General features: G+C 42.7%; 1 protein-coding gene across 2 annotated transcripts in view; it reads right to left on the bottom strand.

Moving 5' to 3' along the window:
* LOC121582252 (protein arginine N-methyltransferase 3) overlaps window positions 1-20,737 on the bottom strand; it is a 131,190-nt gene that overhangs the window by 10,304 nt on the left and 100,149 nt on the right. For both annotated transcript variants that reach the window (XM_041897928.2, XM_041897927.2), the window contains exons 14-15: window positions 9,775-9,825; window positions 9,160-9,247 (exon numbers count right to left, since the gene is read on the bottom strand). In XM_041897928.2, coding sequence (XP_041753862.2) covers window positions 9,160-9,247; window positions 9,775-9,825 — 139 coding nt within the window. The remainder of the gene's footprint in view (window positions 1-9,159; window positions 9,248-9,774; window positions 9,826-20,737) is intronic.

Raw genomic sequence — 20,737 nt, forward strand, 5'->3', positions numbered from 1 at the left:
TTCCCTAAATAGTGCACTACTTTTGACCATATCTCTATGTGTCCTGGTCAAAAGCACTATATAGGGAATAGGGTGCCATTTGTGAAACATCCAAAGTGAATGTGAAGCTATTCCGTGTCTATGTGAAAATCATTATATTTCTCCTCTCCTCTGTCACAAACCCAATGAGCTGGGTCACAGCCTGAGAATCACTCACCCACAGGAAGAGGAAATAAGGTCACTAAGAGAGGGCGGGACCCCGAGATTTTAGATTTTTGTCTGGGGTCTTGCTCCATTTTGGTTTGTTGGGTCGATTACCCCCGCAAGATGCCATTTGTTATGTGTTGACAGATCTGAAAAGACTGGACAGGACACCATATTGCTCGCACCTATCCAGAGCACACCGTAGCAAATATTTTTTGAAAAATAAAACAAAAATGAGCAGGTTGGCATTTATTTGTTGTCATTTATTTTACTGTCTAGACTAATGCAACTTGTTGTTGGCTATGCTCCCCGCTTGTGCCATCAAACCCCTCCAACATATCCAGAATGCCGCAGCCCGCCTGGTGTTCAACCTTTCCAAGTTCTCCCAGGTCTGCTCAAACGTGCAGCGTCCCTCCTTGCTGGTCCATAATTTAACATTGTTATCAGGAAATATTCCTAAAGTGTGGAAATCAGCTTATGTGCTGCCACTACATAAGGTAGGTGATTTGTTGTGATCTTGACAACTATACTCACATACAGTGGGGAAAAAAAGTATTTAGTCAGCCACCAATTGTGCAAGTTCTCCCACTTAAAAAGATGAGAGAGGCCTGTAATTTTCATCATAGGTACACGTCAACTATGACAGACAAAATGAGAAAAAAGAATTCTGAAAATCACATTGTAGGATTTTTTATGAATTTATTAGCAAATTATGGTGGAAAATAAGTATTTGGTCAATAACAAAAGTTTCTCAATACTTTGTTATATACCCTTTGTTGGCAATGACACAGGTCAAACGTTTTTTGTAAGTCTTCACAAGGTTTTCACACACTGTTGCTGGTATTTTGGCCCATTCCTCCATGCAGATCTCCTCTAGAGCAGTGATGTTTTGGGGCTGTCGCTGGGCAACACAGACTTTCAACTCCCTCCAAAGATTTTCTATGGGGTTGAGATCTGGAGACTGGCTAGGCCACTCCAGGACCTTGAAATGCTTCTTACGAAGCCACTCCTTCGTTGCCCGGGCGGTGTGTTTGGGATCATTGTCATGCTGAAAGACCCAGCCACGTTTCATCTTCAATGCCCTTGCTGATGGAAGGAGGTTTTCACTCAAAATCTCATGATACATGGCCCCATTCATTCTTTCCTTTACACAGATCAGTCGTCCTGGTCCCTTTACAGAAAAACAGCCCCAAAGCATGATGTTTCCACCCCCATGCTTCACAGTAGGTATGGTGTTCTTTGGATGCAACTCAGCATTCTTTGTCCTCCAAACACGACGAGTTGGGTTTTTACCAAAAAGTTCTATTTTGGTTTCATCTGACCATATGACATTCTCCCAATCCTCTTCTGGATCATCTAAATGCACTCTAGCAAACTTCAGACGGGCCTGGACATGTACTGGCTTAAGCAGGGGGACACGTCTGGCACTGCAGGATTTGAGTCCCTGGGGGCGTAGTGTGTTACTGATGGTAGGCTTTGTTACTTTGGTCCCAGCTCTCTGCAGGTCATTCACTAGGTCCCCCCGTGTGGTTCTGGGATTTTTGCTCACCGTTCTTGTGATCATTTTGACCCCACGGGGTGAGATCTTGCATGGAGCCCCAGATCGAGGGAGATTATCAGTGGTCTTGTATGTCTTCCATTTCCTAATAATTGCTCCCACAGTTGATTTCTTCAAACCAAGCTGCTTACCTATTGCAGATTCAGTCTTCCCAGCCTGGTGCAGGTCTACAATTTTGTTTCTGGTGTCCTTTGACAGCTCTTTCGTCTTGGCCATAGTGGAGTTTGGAGTGTGACTGTTTGAGGTTGTGGACAGGTGACTTTTATACTGATAACAAGTTCAAACAGGTGCCATTAATACAGGTAACGAGTGGAGGACAGAGGAGCCTCTTAAAGAATAAGTTACAGGTCTGTGAGAGCCAGAAATCTTGCTTGTTTGTAGGTGACCAAATACTTATTTTCCACCATAATTTGCAAATTAATTAATTAAAAATCCTACAATGTGATTTTCTGGATTATATTTTCTCAATTTGTCTGTCATAGTTGACGTGTACCTATGATGGAAATTACAGGCCTCTCTCATCTTTTTAAGTGGGAGAACATGCACAATTGGTGGCTGACTAAATACTTTTTTCCCCACTGTATTAAGGCTTTCTTGTCTAGCTAAGATTCTTGAATCCTTGGTAAATGTGCAACTTCTTTCTTTCTTTATCTGTGAACTATATTTTGAATGTACATAATTCAGGGTTTAGACCAGTACAATTACTGCAACCACATCAGTTGTAAAGGATTTGTCAATGCTTTGATGCTAAGATAAATATGTGCTGCCCTATTTATAAATTTGTCTAAAGCTTTTGATACAGTCGATCATTCTATCTTACTGAGTAAGTTGTCTGTGTTAGGCCTTGGCACTGATGCCTGTTTGTGGTTTCAGAATGAAACTTGGTGACAGAACCTATTATGATAGAATTTCTTGAAGTACTTAAAGAGGAACCCCAGGGTTCGATTTTGGGGCCATTGTTGTTCACGTTGTATATAAATGACATTGGAAATACTGTTAACACTTGTAACATTCATCTCTACGCAGATGACACAGTTATGGTACCCTATTCCCTTTTCAGGGCCCATAGGGTTTTGGTCAAAAGTAGTGCACTATATAGGGCAAGGGGTATTCAAGTCTTACCCTACGAGGTCCGGAGCCTGCTGAATTCCTGTTCTACCTGATCATTAATTGCACCCACTGTCTAAATCAGTCCCTGATTAGATGGGAACAATAATAAAATGCAGTGGCCTGACCAAGACCAATCCTTTTTGGAGCAAAATGCAGATGTGGCACTGACGTGATCTACAGGAAACTTTGCAGAGTGATTCATTTTTAGCAGACATCGATTAGAAGTAGCAAATGTTGCACGCATACAAAATATACAGTTCGTTTTTCGAGGACCACACTGAAAAAGGGTTGTTTAATGTTTGCATGCGTCATCATGTGCACTTTTAAGCTGTAAATTTTTTTGTATCCCCATAATTTGTTTTTACATCAATAAAATCAAGCAAGCACGCATGCACACACACACCTCCCTTTCCAACTTCTCCCAAGGCAGAACAACTTCCATCTATTCCCCCCAGCACTGCAGTGATGTGCACAGCAGCAGCATTTCAATCTAGTCTCCCTCTCTCCCCCTTTCTACATAACTCTCTCTCTCTCCCTCCTCTCTTTCTGTCTAAGAAGAGGTGGTAGAGGAGGTGTAGTCAGGCAGTGTCAGGGGGTCGTATATCCTGAGCACCTGTCTGAGCTGTACATAAAACAGGCATGGGGAATTACACCCTGCTGTCTGCCTGATGCAGCTCAGCTCCTCAAGGACCTTCAGCACTAAAACACAGGGGGGGGGGGAGAAAGAAAGTGAGAGTTCGAGAGAAAGTGAAAGAGAGAGAATTCCATCAGTAAGAGGCACAAGAAGAAGACATAAGAGTTATGGCAGGACACAGGGCACAGAGAGGACACTAGAGTTAAAGGGATGGACGAAAGTGAATCGCCGGCCTATCGAAATCCGCAGCAACTCTCACCCAAGTTTCAGGTCCTCTGATTGGTCTGAGAAACAGATAACTAGGCCACGGTTTAATCTATAGGATCATGGGACATCCTCGCAAAACGTATGACCTCGTTTCTTGAACAAACACCAAAGTAGGCATCTGAACCCTATGAAAATCCCACCTTATCCATTTCCTAGTAATACAAAACAGAGGAGCATGACAAATGATACTGCGTTTAATTTATTAACCTGCCAGCTCCGAGTAGTTCTCAGAGATGTTTTGTTCCAGCCCACTGCGTGCTGTTTTTCTCTCTCTAAACACCAACATCTCTTTGTGTGTGTGTGTGTGTTAACTCACAGCCTCCCGTGGTTAATTACTGCACTCATACAATCACATCTCATACGCTTCCGTCTCGCCACAGATAAATCACCGGACGCACGGAGCAGAGAGACATTAGCGTTGCTGCAGGTCAGGTTGTGTTTCTCATCCCTTGTTGATTTAAATCAGGTGTGTCTCTTTGACAGCACTGTAAAATAAATAGGGACGGAAGTGTGTGTGTGAAGGAAGAAAATGTGGAAGTGTGTGTGTCTTCAGGGTGACTTTGAGACGTCCGCCCTCACTGCACAGGACCACAGGGGAATGGCTAGTGTGTGCACACGCTGAGATGCATACGTGTGTGTGAGTGTATCAGTTATAAAGCAGGCCATAGAGGTTTCAGGCAGCCAGTTAATGTTGTTAAAAACTCAATTTCGGCTTTAACATCCAGAGAGGAGGACTGGGACTGCCAGGGTGCTGGGGTGGAGCGAACAAGTTTCACCACTACATTAATAACCTCCCCCTCTATCTTTTTAACTCTTTTCATTTCTTAATTCCCTCTCACTTCCCGAAGTCTCTCTTACACTCTCTCCAGCCTCACTTCTTAATCAGATTCTCTCTTAAACTTAAACTCCTCCACCTGCTTCTCTTTCTACAAGGCCTCTTTCCCTCTATTCTCTTAACTCGCTCTTCACTCCTTAATTTTCTCTTCACTCTTTAATTCTCACCTCTTTACTCGCTTTTCCCCTCTTAAAACGAAACTGTTCTTTCACCCTGGATGCATCCCATATGGCACTCCAATTCCCTATAATCATGCCATATACGGTCCATTCGGAAAGTATTCAGACCCCTTGACTTTTTCCACATTTTGTTATGTAACAGCCTTATTCTAAAATTGATTAAATAATATTTTTCTCATCAATCTACACACAATACCCCATAATGACAAAGCTAAAAACACTTTTCTGGAATTTTTTACAAATATATTAAAATAAAAAAACAGAAATACATTATTTATATAAGTATTCAGACCCTTTGCTATGAGACTAGAAATTGAGCTCAGGTGAATCCTGTTTCCATTGATTATCCTTGAAATGTTTCTACAACTTGATTTGAGTCCACCTGTGGTAAATTCAATTGATTAGACATTATTTGGAAAGACACACGCCTATCTATAGAAGGTCCCACAGTTGACAGTGCATGTCAGAGCAAAAACCAAGCCATGAGGTCGAAGGGATTGTCCGTAGAGCTCCAAGATTCTCTGGTCTGATGAAACCAAGATTGAACTCTTTGGCCTGAATGCCAAGCGTCACGTCTGGAGGAAACCTGGCATCATTCCTACGGTGAAGCATGGTGGAGGCAGCATCATGCTGTGGGGATGTTTTTCAGCGGCAGGGACTGGGAGACTAGTCAGGATCGAGGGAAATATGAACGGAGCAAAGTACAGAGAGATCCTTGATGAAAACCTGCTCCAGAGTGCTCAGGACCTCAGACAGGGGCGAAGGTTCACCTTACAACAGGACAACGACCCTAAGCACACATGCAAGACAACACAGGAGTGGCTTTGGGACAAGTCTCTGAATGACCTTGAGTGGCCCAGCCAGAGCCCGGACTTGAACCCGATCTAACATCTCTGGAGAGACCTGAAAATAGCACTGGAGTGACGCTCCCCATCCAACCTGACAGAGCTTGAGAGGATCTGCAGAGAAGAATGGGAGAAACTCCCCAAATACAAGTGTGCCAAGCCTGTAGCATCATACCCAAGAAGACTCGAGGCTGTAATCGCTGCCACAGGTGCTTCAACAAAGTACTGAGTAAAGGGTCTGAATACTTATGTACATGTGATATTTCAGTGTTTTATTTGTAATAAATTAGCAAACATTTATAAAAACATGTTTTTGCTTTGTCGTTATGGGGTATTGTGTGTAGATTGATGAGGGGGAAAAAACTATTTAATCCATTTTAGAAAAAGTCTGCAACGTAACAAAATGTGGAAAAAGTCAAGGGGTCTGAATACTTTCCGAATGCTCTGTATAGGGGAATAGGGTGCCACTTGGGACAAAGGCCATCTCTCTTTCTATGAGGTCAGTACCTTTGCCCTTTCCAGTCTTTATACTCTCTCCAAATTGTCTTTTGTATTGATGTGTTGATTCCTGATTTTTGTGGGATACAAATTGATTCCACCGTGTGTGTGTTAGGGATTTGACAAATAAAAAATAAATCTTAATGTTTAAACTGCAATTTTTTAATTGGTTTTCTGTTAAAACAATAAGAAAAATGCATAAAATTCCACGTGAACTCACAATGTAGCTGCGCTGCTGCAAGCAATGATTTGGGTGTCACGGTGCGTCCCTTTCAGATGGTTAAGCATTGCACCTGTACTACCATTACTGTACCTCAATTCCACCTCATTTAACTTCTCAAAGTATTGCCATACAGGACATCGTTCATATTGTCGTTTGCCTTTCCCTGCCATTTTTCCAACTGTTAACGACGATGATGTAGTGGTCGAGAGTCGACTACAAAATAATTGATCCCTCGACTTCTTGCACGTCAAGATTAGATTCCACTAGGAAGATTCAGTATTTTTGTAACGGAGGAGACTGATTAGCTGCTGTACTTCTGAGAACACAAACACTTGCATCGTTCATAGCAAGCTAGCGAGGGAGACAGAGCGGGGAGGGGCACAGTATAGGCAGGTCGGCCATGAGGCAGACAGAGTCAGAACCGTGCACTAGGCCTATCTATCGGCAATCAAAAACTGTATCTCGCAATGGAATGCTGATGTAGAGAGAGAGAGAGAGAGAGAGATAATCCCACCATCATTGATGGGAAGCTGGCTTGCAGTCAAATGGCACTTTGTCTAGCCATACCATTCTATTCCTTTTTCTATGCTCTGAGCTGAGAGAGGAAAGGGAGGACTAATGTATTTCCTGCCGCTTCCCTTCTCTGTCTGCGTGCCAAATGTCACCCTAATTCCTTACAAAAGCATTAGAAACTCAGACTTTTGCTAATATGTTCAGTCTCCCCAAAAAGCTTGTCACAGCCGTAACGCCTTTTATTTGCTTTATTTCTCCAATATGCCAATATTTAGAAGTCTGCTTTTTGGGGTATACGCTCCCCCATGGGGTACTGTAGACACACACCTCAAACATTTAATTTATGTTTTGTCTGTCCATTCTGTGAGACATTTAGCTTGTGATTTTGTTTGTAATGTCACATCCATAACGCTGTAATTGCCCACGTATAACATATTTCCAGCTGAGTTGCTCTGTGTTGAGAGTGTTTCGTATGCAGGGCAGGGCCCATTCCACCAGTGCTGAGTAATGACAGAGGTATGTGTGTGAGTGTGTGTAGCCCATTTCAGCAGTAGTGAGTGTCGTGATAATAGTGAGCTATGTGTGTGCACGTGTTTGTTTGTGTGTGTGGGGGGGGGGGACCCGTTCCAGCAGTAGTGAGTGATCACAGCCTAACTCGGGGGTCTCATAACTCTGCGGGTAAGTCAGCTAGCGCCAAATACAGAGAGCATTGAGCTAAAACCTAATTTACCTTAGGGCTGGAAGGCATTTGTGTGTGTCTGCTTGTTTGAAGAATGAAATGTGCATGCATGAGGCCAGCAGGATGTGTGTGTGTCCAGAGTGTTGATGGATAGAGAAGCACTACCGGAGCATTGTAGATTGTACCAAACTGATTTACTCTTCAAAAAGAATAAATTAAGAAAAAATACAACAGTCACTACAAATCTCATTCTCACACACTCACCCACCCACTCCCATCCCACTCCCACACACACACACAGTGTGCATATGGCAGCGGCTGCTGTTATGAGTTGGGACAGACTGTCAGCAGATGCTAGTCGACCTTTCCACACACTCTGCAGCGTCTTAACCCTTTTCAACACTGCAGTGTCTTAACCCATTCTAACACTGAGGTGTCTTACCACATACGGATGTTTTACCATTTCTGGCAATGTTTTAATGTGTCTGCTTTTATGGGGGGGGGGGGGGCAAAAGCAGTCTATATGGCTAACGGACACACTGCTGCTCCGCACCGTCTTTACACATTTCAACACTGCAGTGTCTCAACAGATTCGAAAGCAGGACTGGCACTTAACTGACGGACGCATTGTGAACGTTGTGTTAATGTTGCGGGAGTGTCAGTGGGATGACAGTCATCGTGGCTGTGGCTCTGCCCAGGGCTGAGTGGTGCTTTACTCGGGGACAGTGGATGTCCAGTCCCCATACAGGCCATTCATTACACTGGCCTCCTATCTGATGGTAATGGGGGAAGACTGGACAGCACGGAGCTACGTTCTCATCCATCCCAACATCACTGGACACATCCCTGATTCCCATTACGATAATGCACACAGGCCATCACATACAACACACACACCATCGTTCACGATGTATAGTGCGTTTGTGTATGTACAGTACATGTTCTCCATGTACTGTACACCCACACACACACACGCACACAATCGTTCAAAACATACTGCATACACTCACACCATCGTTCACAATGTAATGTTCTGTACGTGTGCACACACACCATAATTCACAATGTAATGTACTGTACGTGCGCACACACACCATAATTCACATCATACACATGAATTCACTGCATACACACAGCTTCATACATATCACATCAGTAACAGCATCACTTCATAAAATAATATTTTAATTGGCTTAGTTATCAAATGTTCTGTTCAGTTATAAACGTTTCGTGGATTAGTACACGCTTGCTTGAGGTAAGCTATCAGATAAAGTTTTACATGGTGTTTTTGATGACTGACTGATTAGTTTTGATCTCACTCTGTCTCTCTATACGTGACAGATAACTAGCGTTGCACACCCTGTCTACATTAGCACCACAGACAGATTACCTGGCTCTCAGTATGATGTTTGAGGAAGATTGGCGTGTAAAAAATAACATCACAGGTGACAGCTGGGTGTGCGTGCTGTGCACCCACAATAGACACAGACAGACATGTCCATACACGCACAAACATGTAGGCACGCACGCACACACGCGCACACACACACACACACACACACACACACACACACACACACACACACGCGTCCCCACACGCATATTCAGGAAACCAGTGCTGTCTGGGATACTGACCTGCTTGTACAGGGATGGGATTTTCTAGCAGGAATACTGTCTGTTTCCAATGCGTCTTGGTGACCTGTGGCCCCGTGGAGAACATCACCTGTAATTCAAAAGCAGAAAACGTTATTTAGTCTTGGGCAACAGCAATCAACATGATGTACATGAACTTACAACAGTGAGGAATAAGGATAACAACTCATTCCATTGTGACACTTCTATTTCTGTGTATTTCTGTGCCTTGTCTAATAATTCCACAACCGTAGTAGAACATTAACCGGTCCCACACTCTTAAACCTATTAAACCCATCTTATAAATCTGTACTTCTATCCTACTTATAGTCTTCTAAAGACAAGAGGTATTTAATTCACACATATAACCTTAGTTGCCATTATACGTGTTGTAGCGTTACATCTCAGCAGTTATGCTCACATTGCAGGTAAAATAGGACGTGCAATTAAAAGACATGTCGGCACGTCGCTCGCGGAGCTTGGCATTGGCTGTTCCGAATCGCCGGCTCCGGTGGGTGCTTACATCAGCAATCAGGAAATGCCCCGGCGTCGATTGCCTCCCAAGTACGTGGGGAACGCCAAAGCGTGAATGAAATTGGGCCACCGCATGCTGCTTACCTTGTTGCCGCAGTCTCTGTCGAAGAAAATGTCAAAGTAGCCCACGATGGCCTGGAAATGAAATATGAGAGGGTTGTTAGAATGTGACATTACAACAACCCCGGGGCTGGACTTGTTTGGATAACCTGGGGCCCGTCCTAAATGGCACCATATTCCCTACATAGTGCACTACTTTTGACCTATGAGGCCTGGCCAAAAGTAGTGCACAATATGGATCATTCTACAGAAGTGGTTAAAATTGTTTGAAAACAAATAACTCTTCAAGCATAGGACATTTATTTACATCATGATATATTCTAATTCATTCCAAGGCAAAAATGTATTTTTGAAAATTAAACAATTATATTTTTTAGTAATTTCTTTACACTATTATTTCAATAGAACATCTTGACCTAGTTAGTAGTTTTTTTTTTTTTACTTATTTTTTTTTCTGAAAAGTATTATCCCCACTTTGGATGTTATTACTGAAACACACATTAAAAGACTGTAGAATGAATGTGCCTTAAGCCACACACCTACAATTATAACCAGGAAATGGGATTGCACCCCTTCCATCACGGCCATATAGTGAGTGCTCTGTCTGCCAACACTTGAATAAAATGAGTGAATAAGTTAGTAAATCTTCATGTATGGTTTTGGGACTACAATATATATTTTTGAGGATGTACAACTGTCCAAAGGTAGAGCTAGCTAGCCATATGCTAGCTATGGGGATACATTAATGTCCAAAATAAGTCTAAATTGTAAAAACCGAAACGGTCACAGCTGAAAAAATTGCTTAGTTTTGGTTATTAACATGATAGTTTTGGTAATTAATTATTGATTGTCAATCCACTATATTTCTTTACATTTATTGAAAAAAACATTTTACTTTTCCCTGGAAGTCAGAGTAACGCACAGCATTGGACAAAACCTATCTTTGGCCTCAAATGGAGGACAAGATATAGTATACAGTGGACAAGGTCCTGAGCTTAATCCCTACACCTACAAAGGTTACACAGCGACACAGTGTACGACACAGTGTGCGAGAAGCTTGGTCTGTGAATACAGGGAAATGTGGCCATGGGTCAGAGCCTGATGGTGAAATGCTGAAAATACTCTCATACAACAAGATACAACAGACACGTTGTAATTGTTCTCATCACTTGGTTTTCATTTGTTCTTACAGCCACATGAAACTGTCTCTACTATAAATGATTTTAAGGACTTTTAAAATGGTTTTGTTACAGTGCTGATCATAATAAAGTTGTCCTTTGTGTTATGACTTGCAGTAAATTGCACTGATTCAATGTTGAAACTTACAAGACACGCAGTCTTCTGTTTATTCAATTCAGTGCTAACAATTGGACATTGGTTTGTCCTTCTTACAACATAATTAATTAGATGCTTTGGTAATTCCATCAATCAATACATTTCAGATTCACACAATCAAATTTGAACATTTTAAAGAGAACAATAGAGATGACATTTTTTCTAAATTAAATGTAAAGGTTTTGAAAATCAGGTTAGAAGCATTGAGGCAACACAGTGAGCCAGCCACTAATGAGAGTTACATCACAGATGAAAGGGGAAACCCAGATAGGCCACGTAAAAACCTGAAGCATCCGGTGCGGGATTCCACCCACCACCAAATATGGTGATAAGAGGAAGTCCAGTGGCAGGCAGAGGGAGAAGATGGAGCAAGATGAAACTGGGCCGACACTCTGCAAATGTTCTCATATATGAAACATCCAATCTCAATACAGTGTTCTGTTCCCAAAACTAAAATATGTTCCGAACAGTTTTGTATACTTGATCCTTTGCCAAAGTTTCAAAAAAATTGCGTTGTTTGAAGAAGTACAAGAGTGAATTTGAGTTCTTGCACACGCACACTTCAGAGAGTAGGCATTCCCCAACGAAAATATGCAAATAGATGCTAAAATGTGCCAATAGGATCTTGCTAGCTCGTGCTTGGATCTGCCCACCTCCTTTCTTGTTCTGCCCACTGTGCTTCATTGGCTCCCATTGTAAACAATGCTGCTGTCCTATTTTAGGTTAGTTATCATAATCTTTGGTTGCATGTTGTGGAACTCAAGTACAATAGAAACAACCAATGAATTGGACTGTTGTTCTCTTTTCAAGTGATTTCACCAATGATTTTCATGACCAGTGTAGACATTCCTTCCCCAGTAACGTCACACACTAGACAAGCATGGGTAGTGAGTTGTTAACACAATGTATATCTACATGTCATAGGATATGGACACCACGGTAAACCAAAATACATTATTTCTAGAGTGGGTACTAAACCTTTGGCATTATCCCACAGCTACTGTGTGGGCAGTCATGGCTCGCTGGTGAGGGGCTGTACTCAATAGAACCAGAGGTCCCCTTTCCGCAACCTCCCACCTAAAAACAACATGGAGCCTTAAATTTGTCTGAGTCAACACACGGTCCCATGTGGTACACCTCACCTCGTCTCAGAGGCCTGTCGCCTCACAATATAAATTTTTTTACTTTTTGGCCGTCCCTGACAATACTGGACATATTTTGCTGACCGGCTAAAATCGGTGTGTTACACGAAATAAGCAATGCTGGCTTTTTGATGTGGTGGCTACTAGGTCTAATTTCAAACAGAATAGACTCGGACACAGCCCATGGATTGTAAAGTGAGAGTCATTTCATGATGAAACTAAACCCTGTGTGTGTGTGTGTGTGTGTGTGTGTGCATGTCTTATTGTTTGTATTACTCTTAAAGGGTAGGCCTATGTGTTTGTGTGTATGTATACATGTAATGCCTTGGGTATTCTTGAAGGGTGTACAGTATATATGTATATTGCACAGCCATTTATGAATAGAGCATTTTGTAATTACACTATTTCTATGAATTCATGGTGGGTGTTCATTTCAGTTCTCACATTTGTGAAGTAAATACATGACTGAGCCTTAAGCTATAAACAAACACTTGAGTGAAAAACAATTCACATAACTAAACAAATTGAAATCTCTCTCTCCCTCACACACACACACCCTGGAGGTGACTGTTCTCTGTAGATGTGTGAGGTAAAAACGACGGCCCCCAGGCCAGTTTTCCTCTTGTTTCTCCCCCAACTGAAGGAAGAGAGTCACTCTATCAATCTCTAGAGCGCACTTGTAGTGGCAATGATGCAGAACTAATAGCTTTTAATCCTGACGCAGCTGACAACTTGGATGCTGGCTCTCGCAGACAAAGGGGACCAGAATCAATGCAAGGGGTGAGAAAGAGGGAGAAAGGGGAGGGAGAAATAGACAGGAAAAGAGCATGGCCGAAAAGGAAAGGAGAGTGAAACAGAGACAGTGAGTGTGAAATAGCGGAGGAGTCATGATAGCTTACTTCTGAGAGGGTGGTGGTTGAACTTGGTGGGCCATGAAGCTAAAATATCCCTCAGGTACAGCAATCCTTGAAATGAGCAAGACCTTATCTTTAGTATTTACACCACACATCAGTATTAAAGGTATGATTCAACACTCCCCTCTCAGGTATTTCATAGCAAGAGTGAATGTGTGCCCAGAGAAAAGGAGGTTGGACACACACAAACAAACGGTGGTCCATACTTCATAATCACCGGGCCGTCATCGACTCCATGTTCCACATACTCCTCAACGCCGCGTTATACAAATCAGCCTTTATCGATTCAGACAGAAAGGGGCGGGAACCTAGCACTAGCGCTAGCACTGAGCCAGATTGGGAGAAACGGCCCAAAGTGGGAAAAAAGAGCATGTCAACCCAATGCAATTATGGTTTTTAATGAACGCCACAGAAACGCTCAGTCGCGAGGTAATTGGGAAATTAGGCGTAATTGCTCGTCAGGCAGAGTGGATTCACCTCTCGCTGGTTTTCGAGGTGGAGATCACCCTCGCCTCTCGTCGGCGATGACAACGCGTCAGAAGCGGGATTGACTGTCACCTCTGCATTGTTTTCAACTTTTTCGACGGGAGAGAGCGAGAGAGAGAGAGAAAGTCCATTAAAACAATCAAAGAAATTAAACTTGCAAACACCTCAGATTTTGTTCTATGTTTGGAAATGTCTGGTGAGTTGAGGGTTTAACATTATAAAGTGTGAGATCACAGGTTGCATTGGCAGCACTGCGCTTACCCGTACTCATAAAGTCTCTAGAATGCTTAACTTTCATAATCCTGACAAATACAATCTGCCTGAACAAAACAAATCAGCAACCTCTTAATACAGACAACTAAACCTTAAAACTGATAAATATACTGTATAAAAGTACTAATGATGAATTGCTCAACACAAACTACTACAACTTAGCCTAAACCTAATTTTGTTAACAAGACTGCCTTATTCCAGACCATAGGTTGCCCTTCATTCAACTGGATAAGAGGACTGTTGAAACTGAGCAGTGATTTAGACTAGGCAGGATAGTCGCAGTGAAGCTCTGGAGCTCCATAAGAGAGAAACATTCATCTTGACAGCTAAAATAGCCTTTATGATCCATATATTTTTTTTTTATGATAATAAAAAAAAAAAAAACACTAGAAGGAATCAACTATCTTCAGGGACTGAAAAACAATTACTCACTCAGAATAAGATTACAAAAAACAAATGATGCTGTTTAAATTCTATTAAAAAAATAACATAATAACATAACATGCCATTTAGCAGACACTTTTATCCAAAGCGACTTACAGTCATGCGTGCATACATTATATATATATTTTTGGTGTATGGGTGGTCCCGGGGATCGAACCCACTACCTTGGTGTTACAAGCGCCGTGCTCTACCAGCTGAGCTACAGAGGACCACCTACAAAAACACCTACAGATACTGTATTTCTGAAAAAGAAAAATAGCATGTCAGTACAGAAAGTAAAATGGAATGAAAAAATGAAAAGGAAATGCTTCCTAACTGGGATAAATAGGCTTAATTCCAGCTTAATCAGCTCAAAGCTTCACTACTGTAATGTGAAACACCAAAGACTGAAGCAGAGTACAGGCTTAGTTAACCATGGTCGGAAGCCAAAAATAAGACCCCCACAAGGCTGCTACACATGAATACTACAGCCTACCCACCTCTGCATAGGTTAGGGAGAGAGAGAGGGAGTGAGAGAGAGAAATAGAAGGAGAGAGAGAGAGAGAGAGAAAAATAAGGTGGGAGAGAGGCCAGGAGGGAGTGAGAAAGGGGGACGCTGAATGAGAGAGAAGGAGGACTTACGGGGGGCAAGACACACACAAACTGCGAAAACGGGAGAAATCAAATTAGCACTTTTTATTTTCATCAGCGTTTAGCCTTCGGCCCAGGATCTGTCGGGGATAAGTGATGACAGGGGTCTTTCCGGCGGCCCGCGGAGGAGGGTCTGGAATGCTGCCGCACTCCGGACCACCGTTCCCAGGGAAGAGAGGGAGAAAATTAATAATTATCATCACGGATAACATCAACAGGGAGCAATTCATCATCACTCCCCTTTCGCCCGGCTGCGTGTCAGCACGCCACGTGGCTTGACCAGATACTATTATACAGCAGGGGGGAGGGGGGAGTGTGAAAGGGGGGGTCAGGGGGAGTGGAAGGGGGGGAAGGAAGGGAGGGCTAATACGCTTTTGATGGGGTTTATCCAGGCGTGGAGGCTTCCTCCACAGCTAACTCACGGGAGGGTTAGTGTGAATGTGCCCCTCCTCCTCTCCTCTCTCCCGGCCCCAGTCAGTGCACTGCTTGCTGTGTAGTGCAGGCCACAGTGCACCTACCTCCCTACTCTACTCTCAGGCCTGCTCCCTTCTCCCGCTGTTCCGCCGCAGTGCCTGCACACACACACACACACTAACGTGCGCACTGCAGTTTAACCACAAAGCGAGCGAGAGGTTGCGAGGATAGGGTGTGGGGTCCACAATAGAAATGACATGGGGTAGAGAGCAGGAAATGTGTGATTCCAGTGGCTCTCACACACACACTCACATTATGAAGTGATTATGGAGGAGAATGAGCAGTTTCCATTGGTTAGCTCCACTAGTGTCACGATCGTTGAGAGACGGGTCAGACCAAGGTGCAGCGTGAAAAGTGTACATGTTTATTTAACTAAATAAACATACAACAAAACAAGAAACAACGTAACGTGAAGTCCTCCGGCTATAAACATACAAGCCTATACGGAACAAGATCCCACAACCAAGGTAGGCAACAAGGCTACTTAAGTATGATCCCCAATCAGAGACAACGAGCGACAGCTGCCTCTGATTGGGAATCACACCCGGCCAAACATAGAAATATCAACCTAGATCTGCAACATAGAAATAGACTAACATAGATCTCAAATAGACATTCACACCCTGACTCAACAAACAAGAATTCCATAGGTCAGGGTGTGACAACTAGATTCATTCTTAGACCAACATTGTCAAATTACTAAGGGATGTGTGCATAACCAAAATGAAAATGACTACTCTACTGGTCCATTTTAATAAGATACACATTAAGTTATAATGTTATTATTCTGTCGTCCTTTCAGTTTTACCCCATACTTTTTTTCAACTATCTAACACTGTACTTTATTATTCTGAGAGAAACTCTTTAATTATGTGCTCTAATAACAGGGGTGTAGAACGTGGGTGTTCAGGGTGGCCTATCTAATACATGTACATGTTTACATTTTAGTCATTTAGCAGACGCTCTTATCCAGAGCGACTTACAGGAGCAATTAGGGTTAAGTGCCTTGCTCAAGGGCACATCAACATATTTTTCACTTAGTCGGCTCATGGATTCAAACCAGCAATCTTTCGGTTACTGGCCCAACGCTTTTAACCGCTACGCTACCTGCCGCCCATCAAACTATACAATAACTTAATGGAACGTCAAAGAGTCTCATTTTTGGGTTTGCAGATTTTGCGTTTCTACAGGAGACTCAGTTGAGAACATTTGACAACTATAGGCTTTGCAAAAACTGGGTTGGTCAGGTGTGCCACTATAACTTTCATAGTAAATCAAGAGGGCTGCCATTTTGGGTGATCTTTTTTTTAGCTGCTATATGCAATTTAGATTACCACTCGCCTATTTTTGTTCTTGACAGATCATCATGAAGAACTACTTTTCTTCAGAAATACAGTGCATTCGGAACATATTCAGACCCCTTGAATTTTTCCACATTTTGTTCGATCGGGTTCAAGTTCAGGCTCTGGCTGGGCCACTCAAGAACATTCAGAGACTTGTCCCGAAGCCACTCTTGTGTTGTCTTGGCTGTGCACTTAGGGTCGTTGTCCTGTTGGAAGGTGAACCTTCGCCCCAGTCTGAGGCCCTGAGCAGGTTTTCATCAAGGATCTCTCTGTACTTTGCTCCGTTAATCTTTCCCTCGATCCTGACTAGTCTCCCAGTCCCTGCTGCTGAAAAACATCCCCACAGCATGATGCTGCCACCACCATGCTTCACCGTAAGGATGGTGCCAGGTTTCCTACAGACGTGATGCTTGGCATTCAGGCAAAAGAGTTCAATCTTGGTTTCATCAGACCAGAGAATCTTGTTTCTCATGGTCTGAGAGTCCTTTAGGTGCCTTTTGGCAAACTAATGTGCTTTTACTGAGGAGTGGCTTCCATCTGGCCACTCTACCATAAAGGCCCAATTGGTGGAGTGCTGCAGAGATGGTTGTCCTTCTGGAAGGTTCTCCCATCTCCACAGAGGAACTCTGGAGCTCTGTCAGAGTGACCATTGGGATCTTGGTAACTTCCCTGACCAAAGACCTTCTCCCCCGATTGCTCAGTTTGGCCGGGCCGCCAGCTCTAGGAAGAGTCTTGGTGGTTCCAAACGTCTTCCGTTTAAGAATGATGGAGGCCACTGTGTTCTTGGGGATCTTCAATGTTGCAGAATTTTTTTTGTACCCTTCCCCAGATCTGTGCCTCGATACAATCCTGTCTCGGAGCTCTATGGACAATTCCTTCGACCTCATGGCATGGTTTTTGCTCTGACATGCACTGTCAACTGAGGGACCTTATATAGACAGGTGTGTTGCCTTTCCAAATCATGTCCAATCAATTGAATTTACCACAGGTGGACTTCAATCAAGTTGTAGAAACATCTCAAGGATGATCAATTGAAACAGGATGCACCTGAGCTCAATTTCGAGTCTAATAGCAATAGGTCTGAATACTTATGTCAATAAGGTATTTCTGTTTTTATTTGTAAGAAAAACCTGTTTTCGCTTTGTTAGTATGGGGTATTGTGTGTAGATAATAATAATAATAATAATAATAATCAATTGTAGAATAAGGCTGTAACGGAACAAAATGTGGAAAAAGGGAAGGGGTCTGACTACTTTCCGAATGCACTGTATGCTATGTGTGAGGCTTGGCGTTTCCTACACCATACAGATAGACAGTATTTTTCTTCTACTCTTGTTCGTTAAACATGCAAAAAATTATCCCGAACCCCCAGAAGTGTATTTATTATAGATGCGGCGAAGTTGAGGCCTAAAATGATGACCTCGAAGAAATTCCACAAAGTTGTCAACAGCGAAAGATTACGTTGGAATATTCGAAAAAGGTGTTGATGTAATTAAAATCAATCTTCTAGTTTAGATTTTTCCAGTCAAAATGAGGGAAAGCTAGCTCTTACAGTGCCTTCAGAAAGTACAGTGCCTTGCAAAAGTATTCATCCCTGTCACGACTTCCGCTGTTCGGGCAGGTTTCAGCGTTCGTCGTCACCGGCTTACTAGCTACTGCCGATCCCATTCTCATCACTCCACTTGTCTTGTCAATCACACACACCTGGTGGTCATTCCCCTAATTAGTATGTGTATAAGTGTTCCCTCTGTTCCCCTTGTCTTTGTGAGTGATTGTTTCATTGTGAGAACGAGTAGCTCGGTTGAGCTACTCTTCGTGTTGTTATTGCCAAGGTGGAATATTTCCCTTGTGATAGTTTCGTTTTGACGCTGGGTGCGTTTTATTTATGTAAAAACTCTGGACTTCGGTATTTTACCTCCTGCGCCTGACTCCTTCATTCACACCTCGTCACAATCCCCCTTGGCATATTTCCTATTTTGTTGCATTACAACCTGTAATTCAAATGGATTTTTATTTGGATTTCATGTAATGGACATACACAAAATAGTCAAAATTGGTGAAGTGAAATGAAAAAAATAACTTGTTTCAAAAAATTCAAAAAAATAAATAACGGAAAAGTGGTGCGTCCATATGTATTCACCCCCTTTGCTATGAAGCCCCTAAATAAGATCTGGTGCAACCAATTACCTTCAGAAGTCACATAATTAGTTAAATAAAGTCACCTGTGTGCAATCTAAGTGTCACATGATCTGTCACATGATCTCAGTATATATATACCTGTTCTGAAAGGCCCCAGAGGCTGCAACACCACTAAGCAAGGGGCCCCACCAAGCAAGCGGCACCAAGGGGCCCCACCAAGCAAGCGGCACCAAGGAGCTCTCCAAACAGGTCAGGGACAAAGTTGTGGAGAAGTACAGATCAGGGTTGGGTTATAAAAAAATATCAGAAACTTTGAACATCCCAAAGAGCACCATTAAATCCATTATTAAAAAATGGAAAGAATATGGCACCACAACAAACCTGCCAAGAGAGGGCCCCCCACCAAAACTCACGGACCAGGCAAGGAGGGCATTAATCAGAGAGGCAACAAAGAGACCAAAGATAACCCTGAAGAAGCTGCAAAGCTCCACAGCGGAGATTGGAGTATCTGTCCATAGGACCGCTTTAAGCCGTACACTCCACAGAGCTGGGCTTTATGGAAGAGTGGCCAGAAAAAAGCCATTGCTTAAAGAAAAAAATAAGCAAACACGTTTGGTGTTTGCCAAAAGGCATGTGGGAGACTCCCCAAACATATGGAAGAAGGTAATCTGGTTAGATGAGACCATTTTTGGCCATCAAGGAAAACACTATGTCTGGCGCAAACCCAACACCTCTCATCACCCCGAGAACACCATCCCCACAGTGAAGCATGGTGGTGGCAGCATCATGCTATGGGAATGTTTTTCATTGGCAGGGACTGGGAAACTGGTCAGAATTGAAGGAATTCTTGAGATAAACCTGTTTCAGTTCTCGAGAGATTTGAGACTGAGACGGAGGTTCACCTTCCAGCAGGACAATGACCCTAAGCATACAGCTAAAGCAACACTTGAGTGGTTTAAGGGGAAACATTTAAATGTCTTGGAATGGCCTAGTCAAAGCCCAGACCTCAATCCAATTGTGAATCTGTGGTATGACTTGAAGGAGCTGGAGCAGTTTTGCCTTGAAGAATGGGCAAAAATACCAGTGGCTAGATGTGCCAAGCTTATAGAGACATACCCAAAGAGACTTGCAGCTGTAATTGCTGCAAAAGGTGGCTCTACAAAGTATTGACTTTGGGGTTGTGAATAGTTATGCACGCTCAAGTTTTCTGTTTTTTTGTCTTATTTCTTGTTTGTTTCACAATAAAACAATATTTTGCATCTTCAAAGTGGTAGGCATGTTGTGTAAATCAAATGATACAAACCCCCAAAAAATCAATTTTAATTCCAGGTTGTAAGGCAAGAAAACAGGAAAAATGCCAAGGGGGGTGAATACTTTCACAAGCCACTGTATTCACACCCCTTGACTTTTTCCACATTTTGTTGTGTTAGAGCCTGAATTTAAAATGGATTCAACTGATATTTCGTTTCACTGGCCTACACTCCATAATATCAAAGTGGAATTATGTTTTTAGACATTTTTACAACTTAATAAAACATTTAAAGCCGAAATGTCTTGAGTCAATAAGTATTTAACCCCTTTGTTATGGCAAGCCTAAATAAGTTCAGGAGTAAAAATCTGCTTAACAAGTCACATAATACATTGCATGGACTCACTCTGTGTGCAACAATAGCGGTTAACATGATTTTTGAATGACCATCTCATCTCTGTTCCTCACACATACAATTATCTGTAAGGTCCCTCAGTCGAGAAGCGAATTTCAAACACAGATTTAACCACAAAGACCAGGGAGTTTTTCCAATGCCTC

This window comes from Coregonus clupeaformis, chromosome 15 (assembly GCF_020615455.1).
Source record: "Coregonus clupeaformis isolate EN_2021a chromosome 15, ASM2061545v1, whole genome shotgun sequence".
NCBI lineage: Eukaryota > Metazoa > Chordata > Actinopteri > Salmoniformes > Salmonidae > Coregonus > Coregonus clupeaformis.